We start from the raw sequence: 21,391 nt of genomic DNA, 5'->3' as shown, positions 1-21,391 counted from the left end.
CGGCTATAAACATAATCAGAAGTTTGAAAGTAACGTTTTCCAGGGGAGTTCAACTTAGAGAGAGGCCACAGAGACTCGGGTTGAAGTAATTTAAGGAACGACCCGGCACTGATAAAATGGTAAAGTGATGTATTTTTCTTGGACGTCACCACTGCTCAGTTTGGTGAAATCTGTGCTGTCCCTGTCCTGGAAAGTTCAGAGCCCTGACCGGGGTCCCTGGGCCCAGAGCTCCTGTGCTCCCTGCCTGCATAGGCATCTGAGCCGCACTTAGGTCACTGGCATCTTGGAACTCCGGTTCTGTGACTCACTTGTGTTCTGAAAGTGAAAGTACCCATTCGGACAAGATAACCGGTGCCATGATGTTACTTAGTAGGAGAGGTAAGGAAGGCACCAGCAGCCTTCTTCATCTCCCTCCACCCGGGAGGCAGTTCGCTGTAACAGTGGCCTAGATGTTTGTTTCCAACTTAGGAGAAACTGCAGGGAAGTAAATTAGACTGTGATACAATACAGAGATTTGGCGATCAATGAAAAATAAGTCAACACGACAATGTTTCTGAACAGTTATTTTAACATTTATCTCACTACTATGTTGTGATTTCACCATGTGTCTTTTACAACATTGATCCCAATTATATTTTTGTGAGATAATATGTGTCTCACCTTTTCAACTAGTAGAAAGACAATGGCTCTTTCTTGCTGACCATTATTTTAGACTCCACAGTACCTTAGTTCCTAACACATAATAGCTGCACAATAATTATTTGTTGAATAATTAGCTTAATGACTCTTTCAATCATTTGTTTTTAAGTAAACATACTAAAAATAGCTAGAAATTCTCTATTTAGCTTTCAGAAATTATATATTGAGCTACCGTTGTTTTAGATTATGTGGCAGGGAATAATTTTCATTCCTCATGACGTTCACAGCCTAGTGTGGAATATAGGTGCTTAAAAATTTAATTGTGGTATAAGAAGATGGAACAAGGAGGGAAACACCTAACATTTCTTAAGTATGGATTTTATGTAAAGCATTATTTTAGGAACTTTTTAATGTATTTCTTTTGTTTATTAAAATGTTAACGTATTAATCTATATTTTCCCAACATTTTCATTACTGTATATTGGTTATACAGATTAATGGGCTGCATTTTGGCAGACTTGTACGTGCACATAACGTACTTAATCATGTCCCTCTGTCACCTCCCCTTATTGCCCTTCTCCTCCTTCACTTCTTCCTGTTTATTAATAGTCTCCCTTCTACTTTCTTGATTCCACATGGCAGGGAGAATATGACATATTTATCTTTCTGAGTCTGGCTTATTTTTCTCAACATCATGATCTCCAGACCCATCCATTTTTCTATAAATGACAAAATGATGCATATTTTTATATATGCCACATTTTCTTTATCCGTTCATCTGTTAATGGGCACCTTGCCTGGTTCCATGTCTTGACTATTGTACATTGTGCCACAAAAACCATGGGTATACAGGAATCCCTGTGGCAGGCTGACTTTAACTCCTTCAGGTATATACCGAGGAGTGGTGGACCTGGTCAGAATGGTGATCATCAAGAATACAAATAGAATAAAATAAAGTAAAATGTGCTGGTGAGGGTGTACAGAAAAAGGAATGCTTCCACAAATGTAAATCAGTACAAACACTGTGGAAGTCAATATGGAAGTACCTCAAAAAACATACAAAGACATATTTTTAGCACCCTAGAACCATGTTCTACAAAATCCTGATGAAGTGCCACACAATAGCAAATGACATATTTCTCCTTACAAATTTCAGTCTCAACCTTTGTTCCTATCATCTGGCAATTTGACATTGCACACATTTCCTCAAGCTTGGAGATTGCTCACAGAAATGACTAGTACTACGCAAAGGCCATGGTTAAAACAAACTCATTTCTAACATTTCATGTATAGTTATTATTAATAATAATATTTTCAGTGTGAAGGAAAGTCTCTAAAGATCATGAAGGAATCAAAATTTCAAATTCTACCTACTTTAAATAATTAAGTCCCAGCATGGCAATAAGTATATCACATACTTACTTTTAAACCAATCTTTCCAAGGTCAGGGTGAGGTAAAGAAAATGCCCAATAAATGACTAGCTAGTAAAGGCTGAGGATTTGCATATAATTCATTATCCCATATAAACCTAAACCATAATTTCCTTAAACTGAGTTGATTCTAGAATCTGTTATTCCCACAAATGTAATAGATTTTCTGACTCCAACAACTGACAACAGTTCTTAGTTGTGTTCTTACTAGTAAACTGGTTCCTTGAATTTGGGCAATTATCTTTGCTCTATTAATCTGAACAGTAGCATAATTGACTAGATATGAGTATTTTACATTTATTTCTATTAAATTACTAAATTTTCTGATTCATAATTGTGACAAGTGAACCTTAGCAAGGTTTTTTCCAAGTATATAGGGATGATTTGTGACCATGTGTAAGGACAATCCAGTTTTAACTGTGTGTTACTTTAGGTTTAAATAAAAACCCTTAAACTTTTACTTTATTTGAATTCTTTAAATATTAGTTTTAACATCTGTAAAAGAGACTAAATTTCCTGTTTTGTTAACTAAGAAGATTAAGTGATTTGTATTTATTAGGCACATTATTTAAGTACCGAATAAATTCATAATTATAATAGGAAATCACTGAAGGACAAACTATAAAAGGCATATGATTGACATAGTGGATGTTAAATAATCAATTGATAAATACCTATTCCTGGGTTTTCTTTCTCTTTATTGAAAACTTTAATATGTTTATTGATGTCTTAGTCAAAATTTTCCTTGGTGTATTTATAATATATGTATTTATTGAAGTGCATGTACTGTCAATGTGCACCTCAGTAATTTTTACATAAGTATGTATGGTACCTATGTAACCTTCACTGAGATAAAATTCTTCAATGTTTGTTCTTAAAAAGTTATAAAATAAAAAGAGAAATGTTTTTAGTAAGAAAGAATATGTTTTTAAAACTAACAGCCAACATCAGATATATTTGTAAAATAAAATATAGTTTGGTTTAATTAAAAAGCAAAATAAAAATGCACATGAATCCTGCCTGTGCCTCATTCCCTATAAGAGAGAACATGTTTCCTGCTGTCTCATTAAAGAAGAAAAACATTATAATTTTCTCTGGCTGGCTGTCCGTCGCTGCCAAGGTAACCGAAGTAGACAGCCTTGTGTCTGTATAAAGCCACTGAACATGTATCAATTTAAATACCCAGAGAAACTTCACAAACCATGTAAGGAAATGTTGATTTAGACTAAAGGAAGGAGATTAAGCCCACTAACCAGAATAGGAGGATACTGTGGATTTGGAACTAAGGGATGAAACAAATTAAGTGTTAATAAAATTGTGATAACATTTGCAGAGATACAAATTATTTTTGTATTTTTTGGGGGGCCTGGGGAAATTTATGAATAAATTTTAAACTCTCCACAACATAATAGATATTCATAGGTTCTCATATGAAAATGTAGCAAACTGTGACACATAACCAGGAGGGAAAAAAATCAGTCAGTAAAACAAGGAAACAGAAATGTCAAGATGATAGGATTATCAGATAATGATCATCAAGTAGCTACTCAGTAAATGCATATGGACTTTGAAAATATAATGAGGAGGTAAATGAAATATAAAAATGAAGCAAATGGAACTTTCAGAGATAGAAAACAGTATTTGAAATTAAAAAATCATTAAATGTATGCACATATATCTACACAGTATTTAAAATTATTACAAGCTCAAATTTGCAGGAACATATTTACAAATCTATCTTTTCTGAGTCCCACGAGAATAAGTTGGAGCCCGAGGACTCGAGTTCCCACGCGTGCCTCACTCCTGAGGACCGACTCTGCTGTCATTTGACCATCAGAGGCGGGGTTAGCACTGGCCTGTCTCTGGACCTTCCGCAATTCTTGGGCTCCACTGAAGCTTTACCACTTGCCCCTCAACATATTCTTTATAGCACACAGATCGTTTTGTCTTGTTTCTTTGATTGTCTTAAACATTTTCTCGACTTTCTTTGATTTCCATGACCTTGACACTTTTGAAAATTGCAGATTGGTTATTTTTTAGAATATCCCGTAAATTAGGTTTGTCTGGTTTTTCTCTTGATTGGATTCCACTTAGATATTTTTCTCAAGAGAATTCCAAAGTGATGTGGTGATCTGATTGCACCCTACCAGATAGAGCATGGTTTTGGTTTGCCCCGGGCCAGACAGTGTGGATTTGATCCGTTTACTAAGGTGCTGTCTGCTAGGCTGTCCACTGGAATATTCTTTTTTTCTTTTTAATCAGTAAATGTTCTTCAAAGCAGTTCCTTGAAACTTTGTATGTTCCTTATCCCTCATGCAAACTTTAAATTTAGCTGTATCAGTAAGAACTCTACTCTCCTATTTTATTGTGTGTTAAATTCCATTATCTATTTTCATGCTTACAGCAGTCTCCCTCCCTGCCTGCCTTCCTTCCTTCCTCCTTTTCTCCTCCCTTCCTTCTTCCCCTCTTCCTTCCTTCCTCTCCCTTTTCTTCCCCAATCCCTTCTTCCTTCCTTTTCCGTTCCTCCTCCTCCTCCTTTTTCTCTCCCCCCCCTCCCCCTCTCCTTTCTGACAAGCTCTTGCTATATTGCCCAGTCTGCTCTTCAGCTCCTAGACACTAGCGATCTTCCTGTCTCAGCATCCCGGTACATTTACTTACTTGCTTAATCCCTGTACGGAAACCAAACTCCGGTGACCTGGACTTCCCCCTTTACCCCGGGGTCCTTCTCACCCAGTGTGGTGGGCTCTTCCCTCCACGACGGCCCAGACGCCTGGATGCCGCCTGCTCAGTCTTTGCTTCTCGTTCCCCGTTCGGGGTGCACGCGGACCCTTTCTTGGGCTTTCCCTGACCCCCGCCCCCAAGCCAAGTCTCCTCTCCAGGGAGCTCAGACACTGACGTCTGAGCCCAGCCAGCACTTTTGCCACCCAGGACACTGGCGCCGTGACCCTCCAAGTCCCGCTCCTCCCTAGCATGGACCCCTGTTGTTTCTGCCCATTGCTGTGGCGTTAGGGTGGACTTGCCCAGGAAATGAAGCCAGGAGGGAAGAAAGCCAATCCAAGGACTTTAAAAGGCACTGATGTAAATTTGTGTGATAAAGTATGGGAACTCCTACTTTGTGATCACTACTAGTGTAACGCAACCCCTTTTGCACTGAGCTGTGAAATGGTAATAATGCGGGCTATCACTGAAAGACAGAGCGAGAGTCCCAATTCCAAAGCATAGGCCCGCTTCTCAATATTACGTGCCTCTGATTAGGCACTTGGTCATGACCAGAACACTAGGTATAGGTAAGCATAGATAAGACCTTAAAACCAAATAGTCCATCTGTATGGAAAACAATAATCATTTTACACATCAGCATATCTGATAGCATAAGTTAGCTAATTTTGGAATTTTACTCCCACTGTCTAAAATAGTTTCATGTTAGCTAATAATGAAAAAAGGAAAAGCTATCGAGTTTTAAATTATTATTTATTTATAGCTAATATACACAGGTCAGACTAAGCAGTCTGTTAATATGTAAAAGCATTTTTTGTATATTACTGGAAAGATATTTAGCCACACATTCATTATTTTATATTTACTATCAGTTAATTTCTGGCCACTAATGATGGACAGGAATAGTGTTATACAGGGGGATAGTTCTTATTTCCAATTGATGATGAAATGATTAGAAACTTCCGACTTTTTCTTGATGTTTTATTATATTGCTGGTAATACTTTCTGTCTTTCATCATTATTAATTCATTTAGTATTCATTGTGATAATACTGATCATAATAAATTTATTTCAAATTCATGTAGATGTCATATTTTATTCACTGCTATAGAATTTTCATTGTAATTTGGAACTAATTAATATACCATTAAACTAAAGTGTTACCCACATTTTTCATTTTAAACATAAAATGTCTAGCAGTTCATGACATATTGAATGAGTATTCAGTATCCAGTGGTAACCCAAGTATCTGAAATTTCATTTTCAAGCAGTTAAAAAAGGGCAACAGAAAAATGTGCATAGAAGTCAAACTTCAGCACATAAGTTAAAGCATAGCAATAAGTTACTAGTTAATTTTAGTGGTTTCCTTTTACTTACAATGTATAGTTCTGATTAATATAATAGGTGCTTGTGTTTATATACATTATCATTTAATACTCCAAAAAGAGATAATTTAATTTTCCACTTGACTGGTGTCACGATGAGAGATTAAAAAACAAACTGAAAACAGTGAATTTGATTGCTTATCTTCTGCATTTATAATGACAATAAGTAAAAATGAGTCCAACCTATTGCATTGCTAACTAATGAGGTACCTCATATGCTAGTTTGAAGAAGCACCAGGTGAATCTGTATATTTACATCTCTTCCTCCCCACATGGTTTGAGTAATTTAAAAACACTGTACAAGGATAGAAAATAAATCTAGGGAGGGAGGAAAAGAGAGGAAGGGAAAGAGAAACTGGAAAGAAGTCGGTCGCAGCGGAAGGGCTTTGCACACACATGGATGTGGTAGCTACTGAACATCCTGAACGTCATCATGTGACAGCGGAATCACACAGCCCCAAAATTCAGTAGTCGCTGGGCCATAAAGATTTAGATTTTTCATAAGAAACAAATTTGGCACCCACAGTGTTAATGGAGGGCACCAATAGCGAGACCAGGAGTAAATATCAAATGCTGTGAAGAACATGATGAGAGACAAGATGGGATTCAAGGGATTTCCGATGATGGGGGAATTTTTTTTAAAATTCTTATCCTAGTCCATAGCAGTATGTGATTGGGCAATACATAAAAACGTCATCTATGGCAAATCTGGAAATGGTCGTGCTATTTCTCCCTCCTTCCTTGTTTCCTTCCCCTTCCCTCCATTCCATTTCCCTTCCTCCTCCCTATGATTATTTGTTCCACTCCTCTAATGAATCAGAAGCTTCACTGTTGTGTGGGGATACAGGTGTGAGGAAGATGAGAGCCCAGCTTTCAGAATAAAAATGTTATAATTAGTGTGTAGAAGAAAGTTTGGAGTACTATGGTGATAAATCTTTCTGAAAGTTATAGTTGGAAAAGTCATCTCAAGGAGAGTAGTAAGTTTGTGATGAAGTGAAGGTAAGAGAACATGGCGTGTTCAGGGAGCTCTTGCAGTAGAGTGGCCCTGTCATAGGCGGAAGCGGGGAAGGAAGACATGGGAGATTCTGTCTAGGCCACATCTGGAAAGATTTTGACATCCTTAAAGGACCCACTCAGAAGGCTGGGGATGTTTTATGGAAATTGGTGTTACAGGGTTTCAGAAACAAAATGGCACGATTACATTTTTGTTTTCAAATCATCATCGAAGCAGCACTTTGCAGGGTGGAATGCAGAAGAAGACTATTTGTCTGGGAAACAAGACCTTTGCAAGTAGCTAGTTTTAAAAAGGTGAAGGCAAAAATGGAAAGAAGGAATTTCCTCACAGTTCCTGATGGGACCAGTTGGGTGGAGGCAGTTACCATCCACAAGAAAGGCACAGAGGCGGGAAAAAAGAGCTCTTGTAGGGAGGACAGGGGTGGACCTGGAAGAAGGAGGAGATGACTTCTTTGAGCTGTGCTGAATTTGAGGCACACCGCCGGGGGTGTCGCAGCCCAGGTTGGGTTGGGGAGATCAGGAAAGCTCCCTTCTCTGGGAGCCTCCTCATAGCCTTCATTTGCTGCGCTTCCCCTCCCTTACTCTTTCCTAGGAACAATCTCTTCCACGTCCCAGTGCTACAGATCCTTACTTCTTACCTAATACTTCACTTTCCATGCACTTTAATTTACTGTTACTATTATTTTTTTAGGTCTGTTTATAAGCTTATATGTGAGAGCACAGAACATGTCACATAAATACATGTGCTTGGTTTGAGTAGCAAACAAATTTCACACAGTTTACAAGGAATAACTAGTTTTGAACTGTAAGATACTGACAAACTAGTATTTTTCTATAATCCACAGTGATGTCCCTAAGTATTTAATAATACAATAATAACCATTATATTTTATTGAGTACCTATCATTTATCAGTCTTTCTACTAAGCTCTTTATGATGTACCAACAAATATATCCATGGCATATTATTCTTGAAATTTCCAAGAAAAATCTCCAAAACATTTTGTGATGAAAAACTTGCTTAAATTTATCCAGTAGCTAGTAAGTGGCGTGGTTGAGATTTGAACCAAGGTCTCTCCTTGAAGCCAATGTGCTTTCCAACATTCTAGCATTTTTGCTAGGCTAGGACACAGTATTATAGTAAATGTCCAAATTAATTAGAGGTTAGTTCCTGGATAGTCTAATACTTCCCTTTCACTTGAAATTTTATTCATAGTTTCTTAAAAGGTTGTATTAGTTCATTTTCTTCTGTTTTTAATTATAAAAGTATTGCATGGCTGTTATGATAGAATGAATTTAGAAATTAATAAAAATAAATTTCTCTTTCTAGATTTCATTCCTTAACAATAATAATTTTAATAATCTGCCCTGTATAGAATCAGACTTTTTCTGTACCTACATTACATATACTTACAGTTAAATTAGCATCCTGTAAGTATGAGAACACATAATTCTACACTGTATCTTTCTTTTTTCATATTATAAGGTCTCTGTCCATGATCAGACATATTGATATGCTCAAGTTTTTGTAAGGACAAAATGTTATTCCATTTTGTGACTGTATCACAGTCTATTGTTCCTTTCGTTTGTTCCTTTTATTTTAATAATGTGACTATCATAAAAACAGAAATTTCTGGGGAAGGAATTGCTGAATCATGCTTAGAGCATTCAGTACCCCTGTAATTTCTATTGAAGTAGTTCCTATTTTCTTCTCTGTTAATTGCATGTTGTTTTTTGCTTTTCAACATATTACTTAATTTTTAAATTTTCTTGCCCCACATTCAATGACTATAGGACAAAGTCTTTAGTTTTCCCCTTTATGGAGTTCCCGATTTATATATACAAGATATGACAGGTTTCAACAATTTACTCTGTAAATTTGACTGCCCACCTGCTGCTGCGAACCCAAAATTGAGTTTCACAGTCCTTTTAGAAATGCATATAATATTTTATAAGCACAGAAAGAGCATTTATATAAATAAAGATACATGCCATAAAACAATATTTTTTTTGAAAGATCAAGTGTGAATCCCCACTCGGCTGAATAAATCTGATGCTGCCAATAATTCTGGAGCTTTGTGTGTGCCTGCTGCATTTCGCCCTCTCTCCCCCTCACCCCGTCTGAAGTTTGTGTTTTATCATTCCCGTCATAGCTGTACTAGGATATGCATCCCTAACGAATATCCCTAAACTCTTCAAGGCTTTCATTTACACAATTGAAGTTATTCTGCGTGCGTTCAGAGGTCAAGTCGCTCCTACTATCACTATGTGTGAGGCTTGGTCTCCCTGATACGGGTGAAGTCAGAAATTTGGGGTCCTTGGAGGTGTCGGTGTCAATTCCCTCTCTGAGTGTCTCGGTTATTCTTCCTGTGTTAGGGTGATCGTGCTGTCTCAGAGTTTCAGTAGTGCATCTAGAAGTCAGTTACGCAGATTCCTTTGCCTTTGCCTTTCTGCTGCTCTTTCATCTCTTCCTCCTCCTCCTCTCACCCTTTCTTCCTCTCTTCTCTGGACGCGGCGGTGACTAGGACCCTGCCTGTGGAGCCAGATGCCTGGACTCAGACCTCAGACCTCAGACCTCAGTTCTGGCCTGTAGGGAGGACATGAACCGGGCTCGCCCTCTCCATTCCAGCAGTGGTGTGCCTTCCTTGTCAGAGGGGTGATGATCATCCACGTTGCAGTGCTGAAATCTCGGAATACTGCCTGGCACACGAAGTACTAAGTAATTTTAGTAAAAGATTTTTTCCTCTATCTCAGCAGCTCCTTTCATGTCTGCCTTTTGCCTATGATCATCTAAGTCATCAAGAGCAGAGGGCACCTGCTGGCTCTTCAGTAACCCCATCATCCTAGAGTGGGGAAGGGTTTTACTGTCAAAGTAGATGACTGAGGGAGGCTTGTGAGGGACAGACCCCACTGAGATCAAATCTCCCCCTAGGCCTGCTGTCCCCGGGGAGGCACCGTGGTGAGAGGCAGGCTGAGTGTTACAGGTAGCACCAGTTATACGTTGGAACCACTATAAATATAGTGTGGGACAAAACAGATCAGATTGCTGTCTTCAGAATTAAAATTTAGAGGGAGAGATCATCATTTAAAAATAACTAAACATAATTGTGTTAAATATTACGAAGAGCTGTGAGGGTGGAAGACAGAAAGGCCTAACTGTAGCTGGGGAAGTTTGGGAGGACTCTGGAGCAAAGTGGCTCTAAACTCCCCTCTCATGTGAAGTACCGTAATGTGAGACAAGGATACAGTTCATACAAGTCTTGTCCCGCATGTCATGTATGCAGTAGGAGCATGTAGCCATCATGAGCCTCTCTTTCCTTCCACTCCTCATTCTAGAGTGGTCTTACTTTTTTGTGTCCAGCAGACTTCGCTGGATCCTGTGGGAACCTGACTGTGATGTCTTCCATGCATGGTCCACAATCACACTACATTCTCGTGTATGGTCATGATAGTTTTGCTACGCTTAACCATGCCTCATGTGATCTCTCTCACTTGTGTGAATTCTCTTCTTCCATATTTCACATCTGGGTCCTTGGCTTCATTGTGCAATCTTTGTTCCTCTCTTTGCTCTTGTGGGTCCTTCACACATAAGCTTTCTAGGTAAACCTCATTCTTACTAGACTGTAATGCACTCATTTGATTCTCCAATGATTTCTTTCCTTTTTTTAATGTATAACTTTATTATCATTCACTAAACACACACATGTACAAAAATTAAAATTATTCAAAGAAAAGCAGTGTAAGGGAAAAAAGAACTATAATAATTTTCAAATATAATAGAACTCAACCAAAGCAAAACTGAAAAGTACTTAAACATTTTTCTATATAATTTTAAAAAAATCTCAAGCATTAACAAGACATCAGAAGATGTGATTTGTTTTAGAAAGATTTTCAAAACTAATATTGAACAAATAGTGGTCTGGAGAAAAAATTCAAATTAGAGTCCACATAGGCCAAATTTTTTAAAATTTCCATTTCAATACAGTCATGTGACACAGGATGGAAATATAATCTGAGAAATATGTTATGAAGCAATTTCATCCGTGTGTATCGCAAAGTACCACACAGAGTGCCAACTTCTAAGTGGAAACTGAAAAGGCATACGTCAATCATCTGTGATGGCCCCTTGATATTATCCAAATACACAGTTAAACATGAGATAAATGAGGCTACCACTGGTATAGCAGCACACTGTTTTACAGTAAACTCTTTTATAAAAGTAGGATTATGCTCTAAAGGATGAAAGGCACAGCATGTTATAATAAGTACCTAAAACAGTAACAGTCATTTATCACACTATCGAGTACTGTGTACTGTACATAGTTGTATGTGCTTCTCCTGGAAACATACCCTTCTCTCCTCTGATCTCAGTGACTCTTCCTTCCCAACCCACTGATGAGCTGCAGCCTAGTCTCTATCTACATCTCTTCCTATAGTTTTAAACACAATCTGTATATGGATTCTTTCCAGATTCTAGCCTGTAACTCTGATCTCTCCCCTTCCCCTCCTGCCACCCCTACCCCTGTGAAACTTTTCTTCCTATTTCAAATTATTAGTTATTTGTTTTAATCATTTTAATCCTTATTTACACTTTCAGTTTCTCACACTAGAGAAACTATTCAGTATTTACACATGTGTGCTCTATTTATTTCACTTAAGAGGATGGCCTCAATATGCATCCATTTAGCTGTAAATGTCTCTAGTTTCTCATTCTTTATGGCTGAGTAGTACTCCATTTTATAAAAAAAAAAACCCACATCTTCTTTATCCAGTTTCCAGTTGATGGGCATTTGGGTTGTTTCCAAGCTTTAGCTATTACAAATTGTGCTGCTATGAACATGGGTGCACATATATCACTGTGGTATGATTCTTTTAATTCTTTTGGGAAGATACCCAGCAGGGGAATAGCTGGGTCAAATGGGACCTCTAGTCCTAGTTCTTTGAGGTATCTCCATACTGATTTCCACAGTGGTTGCACCGGTCTGCACTCCCACCAACAGTGGAGAAGGGTTCCTTTCTCCCCTCACCCCCACCAGCATTTGTTATTGGATGATTTCTTTCTGGGGTGAGGTAGAATCTCAGTGTTGTTTTCCTCCTCATCTCTTGAATAACCAGGAATGTTGAACATTTTTTCATATATTTATTTGCTGCTTTTAGTTTGGCTGAGAAATGTCTGTTCATTTCAGATGGTAATTATTGAATTGGGTCTTTGAAATTGGGGGGTCTGATTTTTTTTCAGTTCTTTATATATTCTAGATAGCAGTCCTTTGTCTAAGGTATCCAATGATTTCTTAATGGCAAGTTAATTACTAATTCTGTTTTCTTTCTCTTGGCCAGCCTTATTGTCTAACAATTTTATTGTTTGAAGTATTTTTATCCATGCTGTTTGTTCTCAGTATATACATATATATATATAGTATATTCATATGAAATAAACATGTTTAATGTAATAATTGGAATGAAAAGTACAGTAATGTTTCCAAGAAAACATAATTCTGAGGGAAACTTTAAACAATGAACTCTTGACCAGCCATTCTTTATTCATTCAGCGAACAAAGTGCTAAATATTTACCATCCTTCATTCTAGGAGATAAATTACTACTCTGTGGTCCATTATAGTTGGCTTAAGTAGTGTCTAAGACACTGTGCTGTTGCTGGAACACATTACCTGAGACCCACAATTTAAAAGAAGAAAGGTTGATTTTGGCTCACAGTTCAGTCCATGGTCAGCAGGCTCCATGGCACACACTGCATGGTCCAAGGGCCAGGCAGAGGAAAGCTGCTGACATCATGGTGACCAGGAGGCAAAGAGCAAAGGGAGAGGAGCTAGGAATACTGCATTCCAGGTCCCATCCTTGATGACCGACTCTAACCAGGCCCCACACCCTAACAGCGAGTCAGCTATGAACTCAGTCAGTGGACGAATCTCCTAATAAGTACGGTGGCCCCATGGTCTCAGCTCCTTCCAAACGTCCCACCTCTGGACACTTGACATTTGGGGGATGCTCTAGATCCAAGCGATAACAAGCAGTATCGCTCTACTAATTGGGAAGGGAAAGGGAATAGCAATTCCAGTACAGTAAGTACAATTAACATGGAAGTATGTCTTAAGTAGCCCTTTCTGTCTGTATTTCAGCAAAATCTAATAAATGGGTTTCTAATCTCTAAGCCCCATGTCCTGGCCCCTGCCTGTACCTTAAATGGACCTTCTGAGAATCATAGCTGCAGTAGGCATTCTGTGTTAGATTTGCTTTACTTAGAGGCAATTCATTTAACTGATGAATGAGTTAAAGATGAAGGCAGTTCAGTCTTGCATGATACATGTGTAGTGGCATTTAAACAGTAAATTCAAATAATTATGTTTTAAAATAATGACATAATAACACATTTGGTTTTTACTTCCCAGTAAAACTCACTGTTAAATTAATTAGTTGCAAAATAGGTGATTATAAAAATGGAAAAAGTAAAGCTGTTGAAAGCATATCGCTTCTCAGAGAAAGGTTAATTCTTGAAATGCAGCTCATTATTTTTGAAATGTTTTTTATTTAGTATTTTAATTTTATTTAAATGGCATTTGAATTATAATTATCATTTTGGAAGAAAGTACAAATTAAGTTTAACAGGTGACTTGCTTTATGATTATATTAGTTACTCATAAAATGCTTTTTAAACTTTTTTTTTTTTTTAGTGTTGTGGATGCATTTAGAAAAAAAGAGAATTGTGCAGCAGTTAAAATCCAGAGCTGGTTTCGGGGGTGTCAAGTCCGGGCATATATCAGGTATAGTGATTTTTGTAATGGAGACCTTAGATACATCGTGACAACCTTTTTCTGAAAAAATGTAATTTATTCATGTAGTGTTTATTTCAAATAATCTTTTATTTTACTCATAATGAAGTTACTGGATTATATTATGTCCTTTAAAAGAAATATACAGTAAATCTGATTTTTTCCATACCAAATATATAAGTAAATTACACTTACCATATTTCTACTTTTAATAGTTCTCGAGAGTCCATATAAAATTGCTTGATCAGACTCTTTCCCCCAAATCCTATAGGAGGTTGTAAATGCCTGGGTTCTTACTTACAGCTATGAGTTCAACAGTAGCTAAGGATGGGAGGAGCCAGTCCCACCCTCCCTGACGAGACCTCGAAGTCAGTGATGGCAAGTGGTGCCTTTCTGAGTGTACCAAAAGACAGAGCTTTTCCTTTCCTGTTTCACCCCTCTTTTGCTTCAGTCCAAACATTCCCTCAGTCTCCCCTTAAATCTGAAAAGGATATAGTCCTGGATAAAGCAGAGGGAGGAATACGCCTATCGTATAATAATTTAGATGAGAAGCTGGGGTTCCACGTACGACACTTCCTTACACTCTTGAGGAAGTCAGCCCTGAGAGTTTCAAGGGTGAAGAGCAGGTTTCCTTTTGGCCACTGTGAAAGCTAGGAACATGGCAGGAAAAGTACTGTGAATTCAGCAGACTAACACGATGTTGGTTTCTGCAGACGAAGGACTACAAGGCAACATTGAAGAAGGGAATTATTTCCTGAACTCAAGAATTATTTCTAAGGGCTAATTATGATTTGCATCAATCATTATATTGAATGTTAGGACAATAACACAGGTCATAGTGACATTCAAACATGTTTTTCTGGTTGTGGGGGTGCACACGTGGAATCCCAGCACTTGGGAGGCTGAGGCAGGAGAATTGCTGAAAATTCGAGGCCAGCCTGGTCTGCAAAGTGAGTTCAGGGCCAGCCTAAACTACTACACAGCGAGACCCTGTATCAAAACAAACAAAAATCAAACAGACAGACAGACATTTTAAAAATATGTGATGTAGAATAATTGAAATTATTGTTTCATCATAAGCCCAAAAGAAATAATGAGTGGTTATCTATGCCTTTTTACTACTTCTGGAAAACATTCTTTTATGCCACAATGATAACTTCCTACTTTTAAAAAGTATGCATGAACTTAGCTTTGAATTTGATCACTTGAACTATAGGATACTAGATTCTAAGCAAAGGGTTCAGAGACATTCCTGAGCTAGGCGTGGTGACACAAGTCTGCAATCCCAGGTGCTCTAGAGCCTGAGGCAAGAGGTTCACCAGTTCACAGCCAGCCAGGACAACTTGTGACATTGTCTCAAAATAATAATGATAATAATAATAATAATAATAAAATTTAAAAAGGGCTGGGAATGTAGCTAGTGGTAGAGCACCTGCCTACCAGGTTCAACTGGAGTTCAATTTCCAGTACAGTTGAAAGAAAAAAATAAAGGAAAAGAGAGATTCCTGTTTCAATGAATGCATACTCATACACATTTGTTTTTATCCTAGGCATTTACACAGAATAGCAATAATTATTCAGAAATGGTGGAGAGGTTACTTAAGCAGAAAACACTATCAACTGAAGGTGGAGGTAGGTGTATACACCCATCAGCATTTGAATCATATGACCTTAATGCATTAACTTCAGCTTTGTTCACATGCAGTACTGGAATTACTGATGTTAAATGTTTGTCTAAGGGCTGCCTTTGGCTTAATTTTTGATAAGGAGCCACTTTTGAGACGCTTCCCCGATTTTTCCTTTGGCAATTGGCTGACTTGTTGGCCCACAAACTACCCTAGATGTTTTAATTTTGTTTAAAGCACCTTTCACAGTGTGTGCATTCATATCACTTTTATGTTGATGATTGTCTGCACTTGCTAGATGGTCAGGTCTTTGAGCAGAGAGACAGTAGCTATTTTTGGATCACCACATTTTAGGCTAATGCTGAGCTCACTGCACCCAGCAACAATGCTCATAAGGATACTAAAGTGCTGAAAGCAAACAATGCATCAGGACTTTCCACAAAATTTTGTTTCATAGATGTAAATAAGACTTAACTAAATCAATGAATGAGAGTTCCAAATGAATTTGTTCCACAAATTATATATAATAATAATAATATAAAATTATATAAATTATGTAAATTGTATAAAATTACATAAATATATATAGATATCATTAATGTATTTGCAATTAATACTGTTGGAAAGCAAAAAGATTGCATGGTGTCTTTGTACTAGTTATTTATTAAGCATGTGCCATTTGCATTATTCATAGATTGTTTAATTTATATATCATGATGCTCCTCAAGAACTATGATAATGGCCAGTTGGTGGGTTAGAAAAACGTGGCTCATACACTTGTTCATAACACACTGTACCATATTCATGTACATAGGAACCTTACAATCATTATAAAAATTTTCATATCGTGTGGCAGTTGTTTGATAATTGCCAGCCAACATCCTCTGGTTAAGCTCAATCAGGACAGACTGTCTCATTCTTGTTGAATTTTCCTAGCATGGTACCTGGACCATAGTGCATACACAGCTAATACTACGCATTAATTAACACCTATTAGATATAAGAATGAACACCAATGCCATTGCTACTGCACTGTTGCTACTCTCTTATGCAGCAGAAGCCAGAAGTAGAAGCTTGCCAGTCATCACTCTGAGTGTATCATGTCTTACCCTTTCTTTCTCCTTATTTTATTTTGGGTAAAATATTATTTAAAAACTCTGAACTCAGAAGTCACGTGCCTCTATTTCTGTTTGTGCTTAACATTTCGGAAAGGAAATTGGGAAGAAAAGGAAATTATTAGTGACAAGGACATGGTTCCGAAGGTGTTGCGCCTGCTTAGCTGGCCATAGTCTCTTTCACCTTCTCACCCTGACTGCGCCAGCATTTGGAAATTACTTTTTGTCGTGTATATATACAAACAGCCCTTATTGTTTATTTAAAGATACATAGAGGTAAGGTGTGCATGAGCTAAAATGGATATTCTACATCTATCTGAACTTAAATGTTCTACTTAAGGAAGAATTTAAAAATATGTGGGCCCATTTTGTCCTCTAAAATGGAAAACCACGATCAAATACCAGTGCTTTTATTGCATCAAATTTCTGTTGTGTTGCTTTTTAATGCTGTTTTCCAGACTCATGTTTTCTTGCTCTTTTTCTTTTTTTTTTTTGTCTTTCCACTTTTGATCTGTGGTTTTCTTTTTTCTTATTTTATTCATTATAATTCTATTGCCATTTCAGGTCACTGAAAAGTAATTTTTAAATGTTGAAATAATTTTAGGTTTACAAAAAAGCTGCAAAAATACCATTAAAAGCTGTCATATACTCATCAGTTGGATTTCTAACCCACATCAAGAAATATGCCTGTTTTCTTTCTTTTCACTTTCAATACATATTTTTTTTCTATGTACACATGGATCTTTTGAATCATTTGAGACAAAGTTTCAGAAGTGATGCACCTTTATCTCAGAGTATGACTGTATTTTCTATTTAATCATGTTATAAAATCAGGACATTAACATTTGTAAAAAAACTTATTCTCTAATCTATACATATATATATAATTTATATTTTACTGATTGCCCAAATTGTATTTTTTGTAGCAAAAACTATCATTTCCTTGCTATAAATGATAATTTCACGCTGGGCATGGTGGCACATACCTGTAATCTCGACATGACTTTCAGGCCAGCCTGAACTTCATAGTAAGACCCTGTCTCATAAAACCTAAATAAATAAATGAAAATTTCACATGGCACTTAGTCGTTATGTCTCTTTATCACTATCAATCAAGAACTCTTCACTCCTTAGTCTGTCTTTGCCTTTTGTGACCCTTATGTTTTGAATGAGTAAAGGCTACTTCTTTTTCAGATTACTTCTTGATTTCGCCTTGTTGTCGGCTCGTCACTGGTGAATTATGATTTTCCATTTTCAGCAGGGATATATCTCAGTACAGGATATGTCATTCCAGGGAGCACACATCTCATCTCACTCAATGATTGTTCATGTTAACTTTGGCCATTTAAAGTGGTATCTCTTGGCTTTCTACATCTTAAACTTGCTATTTTTCTCTTATGAAGCAAAAGTTATTTAATGTTATATATATTCTTTCGCATCAAATTTTTGTATACTGGGTTTAGCAAGCAGTGTAATTCTTACTGGAATCAATTATTGCTATATTTGTCAAATAGTGATTTTCTAGTCTCACAATTTCTTCTGTTTACCTCCTAGCATTCTACTATAAGACCTTTTACTTCAGTCCCAATTACTTATTTATTCATTTATTTATATCAATATGAACTCATAGATTCCTATTTATTTATTAATTTTTTATGGGTACATATTTGCCATACATAATGGTCACATTCATCATAGGGAATTTGTACCCGTACATAATCTATCTTAATTCTTCTTTTTTCCCATTTTTCTCCCCTCCTTTCAACCTTTCTTTTCATTCAGTGTCATTAATTAGCTGGGGATGTAGCTCAGTGGGGCTGTACCTGCCTGGCAAGTGCAAGGTCCTGTGTTCAATTTGTGGTACCAAAAAAAGAATCAGTGTCATTAATTGGTTTCACACTAAGAGATTACCACATTTTTCTAGTAGGAGCTTTTCAAGCCAACTTTTGATAGAATCAGATTACCTAAATGGAATGTTCAAGGAAATAAGGGATTTTGTATGGAGTGCAAAGCATTTTAACTGATTATTCATTAGTAGGGAAGTATATATATCAATGGTTCAGACAAAGCCTATACAGTATACATATGCATGAGGCCTTCTGTGAGGATTACTGACTTAACTTGCATTGCTGTATTTTGTACTCAAGCCACCAATCAAATGATTATGGAATGACTGAAACTTCTTTTAAAGCAGACATACAGAAGTATATACATTTCAATGACTGTTATGAAAGTAGCTGCTCTCATTTAGATTGTAAATGTCCTCCAAAGACTCACATTTGGAGGTGGGACCTGGTAGGAAGGGCTTCATTAGGGGCATGACTTGGAAGAGTACGTTCTCTGCCAAGCTCCTTCCTTCTCTCTGCTTCCTGGTCATTATGTGGTGAACAGTTGTTCTCTGCCATGCCATTCCTGCCTTAGAGCCAGCTTGCCGTGGCCTGAACCCACTGTAACTGTGAGCCTAAACAAACCTCTTGTCTTTTAAGTTGCCATTGTTGGGTATTTTGTCCCAGTGATGAGAAAGCTAATATGGGAAATTGGGACCAGGAATAGGTAGTTGCTGTGACTACATTGATCATGTGGTTTAGTATCTTTTGGAAGTGGTTTGAGGGACTCATTTGGAAAGATCTGGAGATGCAGGATACAGAAACTCTATAACATTGAGAGCAGTGCTTGATGTATGATACTGGTCAGAGCTCAAGTACAATGCTGATGGGAATGTGCACCATAAAGATCAGGCTTGAGAAGTTTCAGTTGGGAACAAGGACTTCATTGGCAGGTGGACTAGATGCCATATGTGTTATACTCTGGAAAAAATTTGTCTTCATTTTGCCCATGTCCTGAGATTTTGCAAGAGATTGAGATTAAGGGCAACAGACTAAATAATATGACGGAGAAAATTTCAAGGCAGCTCAGTATTCAGGCTGTGGCATGGGTACCGCTGGCTGCTTTTGGCCAGTTTTATAGTGAGAATGAAGAGTAAAAGCAGAACTGCATGATGTGAAGCTTGGCCAGAGAGGGAGCAGATTTATAAATTTGGAGCAAAGGAGAATGTGGTTGTTGAAAAGATTAGCATTAAAAAGAACCAAGTACTTTGCACAAGGACAGTAGAAAAGATGGCTAGATAGCATATCAGGAATTGGCTGTGACCTACACTTCCAAGGCTCAAAGGTGTAAAAGGGTAAAGGGAAATTTCTTTGAAAGATTTTGTTTTCATAAGCTAACCCCAGGGTGCTCTGCTCCAGAAGGACCATGTGGAGAATTTTTTCCCAGGGGTTCATTTCACTGTGCTCAGCCAGCCAGGCACTCAGAGGCCACTGCAGCCAGTGGCCTGGCTGTTGTTTAAGCTCGTGGCAGACCTTAGCATTAACCACATACAGCTGGTTTTTTAGGCATGCAGAGTACAAGAATTACGGTTTTGGAGGCTTTTACCCAGATTTCAGGCAAAAGTATGTGACAGAGTCTTGGTGTACGCAAAGAGCCCCTGAAGCAAGAATGCATGAAGCTGTGAGATTGAAGGAAAAAGTACAGTGGAGACCCAAGGAATCTGGAGGTGCCAGGAATATGGAAGCTCTGTTGAGGAAATCTGCAGACACTGAGTGGAACTCACCCAAGAATGAGGCTGTGTGGCCTGCAACCAGTAAAGCCACAGAGGGAGGGCCATCCAAGACCTTTGGTGCTCACAGCCTCCCTCAGGTGTTGGACATAGAGCTACAGGATTTAATGTTTGACCCGTGGGGCTTCAATCTTGCTTTGATCCAATTCTTTTCTACTCCCTTATTCCTCTCTTTTGGAAATAGAATATTTACCCTGTGCTATTGTGTGTTGGAAATATTTAACTTTTTTTTTTTACATAGTCGTACAGCCAAGAATTTGCTTTGAGTTTCAGAGGAGAATTTGGACTTGAGTACCAGTACTTGCTGTTGCTGTTAAGACTTTGGCAACTCTTAGACATGGACGAAATACATTTTTACATAATTGATGAACATGAGTCTTTAGGGGAACAAATGTGTAATGTTATGGTTTATATCTAAAATGTCTCCCCAAAGTCTCACATTCAGACACGTGGCCCAAGCAGAAGGGGTGGGTCACTATAGGTGTGACTTGGAAGAATATGTTCTCATCCTGAGCTCCACCCTTCTCTCTACTTCCTGTCATGATGTGAACAATTTTCCTTCACTGAGCCATTCTGCCATGCTGCCTCTGCCTTGGAGCCACCAACTGTAAACTGAACCCACTAAAACTGTGAGCCAAAATGAACCTCTCCTCTTGTAAGTTGCAGGTGTTGGGTCTTTTATTCCAGTGACAGGAAAGATGACTAAGACAGTAGTTAACTTGGGAGTCTATATTTATTCTAATGACATTAGAGTTTCTGAAGAAACACATTAACAGCTTAATGATCCACTCAAGAAAATTTGTTTTATTATATTAGTGTTTCAACTGGGTTTGATGAAGAGTCTCACTCAGGATGATCAGCAAATAATCCTCTAAGTTTGGATATAGTTGTCTTTTAGTTGTTTTGGTAAAGTGAAAATATGGACTTTTTCCTTAATTAGATTAGTTTTTCATGGTTTTTATATATGTTTAGTTTTCAGTTTCTTGATAATTGGTCTTTTTTATTATTAACACCATTATATAAACAGTGCCTAGCATGTGAAATGAAATGTACTTACAATGA

At 37.6% G+C, this 21,391-nt stretch overlaps 1 protein-coding gene across 6 annotated transcripts in view; it reads left to right on the top strand.

Annotated features, from left to right (window-relative positions):
* Spata17 (spermatogenesis associated 17) overlaps positions 1 to 21,391 on the top strand; it is a 195,474-nt gene that overhangs the window by 392 nt on the left and 173,691 nt on the right. For 5 of the 6 annotated variants that reach the window (XR_015450762.1, XM_087209870.1, XM_087209869.1 and 2 more), the window contains exons 2-3: positions 13,875 to 13,964; positions 15,524 to 15,609. Coding sequence is in view for 5 of the 6 variants with exons in the window: in XM_087209870.1 (XP_087065996.1) it covers positions 13,875 to 13,964; positions 15,524 to 15,609 (176 nt within the window). In the remaining variant the exon portion in view is untranslated. The remainder of the gene's footprint in view (positions 1 to 13,874; positions 13,965 to 15,523; positions 15,610 to 21,391) is intronic. The other variant, XM_004867388.4, reaches the window with a different exon arrangement.

This window comes from Heterocephalus glaber, unplaced genomic scaffold, assembly GCF_053883595.1.
Source record: "Heterocephalus glaber isolate CG9 unplaced genomic scaffold, H.glaber_assembly_v1.0 deba00001067, whole genome shotgun sequence".
NCBI classification, from domain to species: Eukaryota; Metazoa; Chordata; class Mammalia; order Rodentia; family Bathyergidae; genus Heterocephalus; species Heterocephalus glaber.
The sequence above is the reverse complement of the archived record's forward strand: the minus strand, read 5'-3'. Positions and strand labels throughout refer to the sequence as shown.